The sequence below is a fragment of the Antechinus flavipes genome, chromosome 6 (assembly GCF_016432865.1).
Source record: "Antechinus flavipes isolate AdamAnt ecotype Samford, QLD, Australia chromosome 6, AdamAnt_v2, whole genome shotgun sequence".
Classification (NCBI taxonomy): Eukaryota; Metazoa; Chordata; class Mammalia; order Dasyuromorphia; family Dasyuridae; genus Antechinus; species Antechinus flavipes.
Window position 1 is genome coordinate 6,937,501 of NC_067403.1, and position 5,489 is coordinate 6,942,989.

General features: G+C 59.7%; 1 protein-coding gene across 1 annotated transcript; it reads right to left on the reverse strand.

Moving 5' to 3' along the window:
• Positions 1-2,617: 2,617 nt before the first annotated feature.
• LOC127540695 (formin-2-like) lies at positions 2,618-4,528 on the reverse strand. The gene is made up of 2 exons (XM_051965513.1): positions 4,301-4,528; positions 2,618-3,742 (listed from the first exon to the last, which is right to left on the reverse strand). The coding sequence occupies exons 1-2, from the start codon at positions 4,526-4,528 to the stop codon at positions 2,618-2,620; spliced, it is 1,353 nt and encodes a 450-aa protein (XP_051821473.1).
• Positions 4,529-5,489: the final 961 nt, after the last annotated feature.

Sequence of the window (5,489 nt, forward strand, 5' to 3'; positions counted from 1 at the left end):
GGGCCGGCCTCGGGTCTGCTGCCTACTCCTCGGGTTCTTGCACAGTCGCCCCACACTGTTAGGGGGCCCAGGAAAGGCCCCCTGGCCTGGGGGGCTGCTTCCCAGATCTCCTCCCTGGCACTGCCCCCAGCCAAGACTGTGATTATCAAAGCGGGCTGCCAACACGCAGCGGGCGCTTAATCGGTGTTGGCTCGACGCCTGACCCGGGCCTGCCTCTCTTGTCCACCTCTGGACCCCCTTCCTCCTTGGCTCCCACATCTCCTCTCCCCGGGGCTCGGACTCAGCGTCTCCCACAGCAGTTCACCTTCCCTCCTCCCCGAGCCCTCTCACCTGGCCCTCGGACTCCCAGTAGTTAAGTCTCGGTGAAGGTTTGCAGCCAACGGCGATCCTCCCACCAGAGCAGGTCCCTCCTTTTCTAGCCTGAACCTCTGTTCTCATCCGTAGGTGGAACATTCCCCTCAAGAAACGTGCTCTCCCAGTATGGAGAGTAACTCCCCCAACTTTGTAGACGGCCAAAGAGTCACTTCTAGCCTGAAACTTCCCCAGGAAACGGTCCGTGGCTCATCCATGAGACTGCCCCGGTCAGAAGGACTCGCGCAGCCCCTGGTCTTGTAATTGGGCCATAAAACTGAACCCCACGGCCCCCCCCTGCCGTCATTGGGCTAAGCCCACCTTTTACGCAACTCCCGCCCTGCACTGGGGTTTGGGCCGAGTCTGCCCCACTCTCCAGCCGTGTCCCCCACGAGAGACGGGAGGGAGATGGGAGGTGGCGCTTACTGCAGGGAGGATTGGAGCCACTGGTGGTGAAGGTGGGAATGGGGAGGAGAAGGAGGAGGAGCCCCCCAGGCCTGGAGCCAGGCAGGGAGAAAGTGGGCACGGGGGCTGTGGGATGGAGCGGGGGGCAGGGTTTGCCCCGTGCGGCAGCTGTGCTGTGGGAGGTAAAAATGTCCAGATTTGGCATGGGCCAGGCCGGGGTGGCCTGAGGAGTCGGGGGGCCCCAATGCAGATGGATCTGCTCCCTGCGGCCCCCATCCCCTCCCTCGCCAGTCCCACTCCTGGTAGGAATCACCAAGCATGGAATAGACCCCCACTTGGTGCTGTTCTGGGCCCTGAGCACACAACAGGGGCCGCCTTAATCTTTTTTTTTTTTGTTTTGTTTTTAATATATTTTATTTTATAATAACTTTTTATTGATAGAACCCACGCCAGGGTAATTTTTTTACATTATTCCTTGCACTCACTTCTGTTCCAATTTTTCCCCTCCCTCCCTCTACCTCCTCCCCCAGATGGCAAGAGTTTTATATATGTTGGATAGGTTGCAGTATATCCTAGATACAATATATGTTTGCAGAACCGAACAGTTCTCTTGTTGCATAGGGAGAATTGGATTCAGAAGGTAGAAATAACCCGGGAAGAAAAACAAAAATGCAGATAGTTCACATTCGTTTCCCAGTGTTCTTTCTTTGTGTGTAGCTGCTTCTGTCCATCATTTATCAATTGAAACTCAGTTAGGTCTCTTTGTCGAAGAAATCCACTTCCATCAGAATACATCCTCATACAATATCGTTGTCGAAGTGTATAATGATCTCCTGGTTCTGCTCATTTCACTCAGCATCAGTTCATGTAAGTCTCGCCAGTCCTCTCTGTATTCATCCTGCTGGTCATTTCTTACAGAACAATAATATTCCATAACATTCATATACCACAATTTACCCAGCCATTCTCCCATTGATGGGCATCCATTCATTTTCCAGTTTCTGGCCACTACAAACAGGGCTGCTACAAACATTTTGGCACATACAGGTCCCTTTCCCTTCTTTAGTATTTCTTTGGGATATAAGCCCAATAGAAACACTGCTGGATCAAAGGGGATGCACAGTTTGATAACTTTTGGGGCATAATTCCAGATTGCTCTCCAGAATGGTTGGATTCATTCACAACTCCACCAACAATGCATCAGTGTCCCAGTTTTCCCGCATCCCCTCCAACATTCATCATTATTTTTTCCTGTCATCTTAGCCAATCTGACAGGTGTGTAGTGGTATCTCAGAGTTGTCTTAATTTGCATTTCTCTGATCAATAATGATTTGGAACACTCTTTCATATGAGTGGTAATAGTTTCAATCTCATCCTCTGAAAATTGTTCATATCCTTTGAGGGCGGCCTTAATCTCAAGGAGCTGAGTTAGACCAGCCATCAAGGGCATGAAGAAAATCTTAGGGCAAATCCCCTACCCTGCCCCCCTCCCCCCAAAAAGCCCCATCAGCCTGCGGACTCTTGGGGCTCCCCACTGCCAACCAAGTGAGGATGTTTGGCTCCAGGCAACAAGAACTGGGCAGGCCCCTGCTTCCTCAGGGAGCAGCTCCCAGGTGCACCAGTGAGTGTCAGGACTCTTGTGCGAAAGGGCGGCATGGGGGGAACCAAGGCCGAGAAAGGGAAGTCACTCGAGGCTGAACAGAGAGCAAAACGACTGGAAACTCCCAAAGGATATGTACTGTTCCAGAACGGAAGGGGAGACCCCAGGGAACAGAGGGTTTCACAGGCTGCTGAGGGAACAGGCGACCCCTGGGGGACAGAGGGTCCCACAGGCTGCTGAGGGAACGGGCGACCCCGGGGATCAGAGGGTCCCACAGGCTGCTGAGGGAACAGGTGACCCCTGGGGAACAGAGGGTCCCACAGGCTGCTGAGGGAACAGGCGACCCCTGGGGAACAGAGGGTCCCACAGGCTGCTGAGGAAATGGTGACCTGGGGAAGCCACTGAGGGAATGGGCAACTCCAGGGGATGGAGGCACCCACAGGCTGCTGAGGGAATGGGGACCCCAGGGGATGGAGGCACCCACAGGCCGCTGAGGGAATGGGGGACCCCAGGGGACGGAGGCATCCACAGGCCACTGAGGGAATGGGGGACCCCAGGGGACGGAGGAACCCACAGGCTGCTGAGGGAATGGGGACCCCAGGGGACGGAGGCACCCACAGGCCGCTGAGGGAATGGGGGACCCCAGGGGACGGAGGCATCCACAGGCCGCTGAGAGAACAGCAACCCCCGGGGGACAGAGGCAGCCACAGGCCGCTGAGGGAATGGGGGACCCCAGGGGACGGAAGCACCCACAGGCCGCTGAGGGAATGGGGACCCCAGGGGACGGAGGCACCCACAGGCCGCTGAGGGAATGGGGGACCCCAGGGGACGGAGGCAGCCACAGGCCGCTGAGGGAATGGAGACCCCAGGGGACGGAGGCAGCCACAGGCCGCTGAGGGAATGGGGGACCCCAGGGGACGGAGGCATCCACAGGCCACTGAGGGAATGGGGGACCCCAGGGGACGGAGGAACCCACAGGCTGCTGAGGGAATGGGGACCCCAGGGGACGGAGGCACCCACAGGCCGCTGAGGGAATGGGGGACCCCAGGGGACGGAGGCATCCACAGGCCACTGAGGGAATGGGGGACCCCAGGGGACGGAGGCACCCACAGGCCGCTGAGAGAACAGCAACCCCCGGGGGACAGAGGTACCTACAGGCTGCTGAGGGAATGGGGGACCCCAGGGGACGGAGGCACCCATAGGCCGCTGAGGGAATGGGGGACCCCAGGGGACGGAGGCACCCACAGGCCACTGAGGGAATGGGGGACCCCAGGGGACGGAGGCAGCCACAGGCCGCTGAGGGAATGGGGGACCCCAGAGGACAGAGGCACCCACAGGCTGCTGAGAGAACAGCAACCCCCGGGGGACAGAGGCACCCACAGGCCGCTGAGGGAATGGGGAACCCCAGGGGGAACGGAGGCACCCACGCACTGCTTCCTGTGGTCCTCCTCCAGAAGTAGATGGGGGCTCTTCGAGATCAATTCTGTCTCTGAGAAATAATGCAGAAAAACCAACAGCAGGGAAGTAATTTAGCTAAATTTCGCTAAACAAAAATCCCAGCCCAAAGTCAAAGCCCTTCCCCAGGCTGCCCCAGCCAGGCCGTCCTCCCCCCCTCCTAGAGCCCGCTCTCTGACCCGTGGGTCTGTCCCAAACCGGCCGTTTCCCAACGAACCCCCCTTGCGTTTGTGAGCACAGTCCCTGACACACAGTGGGCGCCTAATAGATGCTCCGCAGTCAGGCGGGAGGGGAGCGCGCTGGGCCTGGCTCAGGAAGGTGGCCCGCGGCCGTCCCACGGATCGCTCTTTGCTTATGGATTAGTGTTTCTAATACCAGCCCCTGCCTTGCCGGGCGGCCCGGAGGGCGAAGTGGGAGAAGGGCTTGGCCCGGGAGGGCGCTATTCAAATTAGCCGCTAATTTTCAGGAAGGAGACGGCTCCCGAGATACTGTTGCAGGGAAGGAGCTGTAACCGTTGGTCTTCCGAAGAAGGCAAGGCTCCGGACGCCTGGGGTTTCCTGGTTCTGGAAGCCCCAGGCTAAGGACTCGCACTCCAACCTGGCGACCCCTCCGCGCCCCCACAACCGGCGGAGTGACCTTGAGAAATCCCTTCACCCGCGCTTTGCATCTGCGAGTGGGAGGGACAGGCCGATGCCCTGGAGAGCGGCCGCCCGACATTCTGCGCTTCTGCTCCAAATCCGACCCGACCCGGCCCTGGCGGCCTGGTCACGTGACCCCGGGCCAGGCGAGCAGTCCGGACGGCCCATTTGTTAAATCTGCGCTTCCCCAAACTGGGCCGGCTTTCCTCCAAGGAGCGGGTCTGGCCCCTGGGGCTGGATCCTCCTCCCTCTGTTGTCCCGGGTCAAGGATTAATTGGATCTAAGTGGCAGTGGCGCAAACTTGCCCGCCTGGCTCTCTCTTCCAGAGGACAAAAGTCAGGGACGAGGGGTGATGGCCCCCAGAGAAGCCGGCCTAGCTCCGAGCACCCCAAGGCCCCCAGAGAAGCCGGCCCAGCTCCGAGCACCCAAGGCCCCCAGAGAAGCCGGCCCAGCTCCGAGCGCCCCAAGGCCCCCAACGCAGCCCACCCGGCTCCGAGCGCCCCAAGGCCCCCAGAGAAGCCGGCCCAGCTCCAAGCGCCCCAAGGCCCCCAACGCAGCCCACCCAGCTCCAAGTGCCCCAAGGCCCCCAACGCAGCCCACCCGGCTCCGAGCACCCCAAGGCCCCCAGAGAAGCCGACCCGGCTCCGAGCGCCCCAAGGCCCCCAGAGAAGCCGACCCGGCTCCGAGCGCCCCAAGGCCCCCAGAGAAGCCGGCCCGGCTCCGAGCGCCCCAAGGCCCCCAACACAGCCAACTGGACTCCAGAAACAAGTTGTTCTCATCCACTAATTCCGTGGTTCTGTGGTTACCCCGGACTGGTGGAGCGGGCCGCCATGTTTGCCAGGGGGTGGCCGCTGGGCGGGTTACAGCTCCTTGGAGCCGCAGACGAGAACCGAGACCGGCCGCCTCACACTATCTCTATGGAATCTTGCTCACCATCACCTGGCTCGGAACGCCGAGGGCCGAGCGGGCGGCCAAAATACGAGAGTTCTTGTGTGAAAAGAGCCCACGCTTTAGCTGGGGAGACCTAAGTGATTACGTGC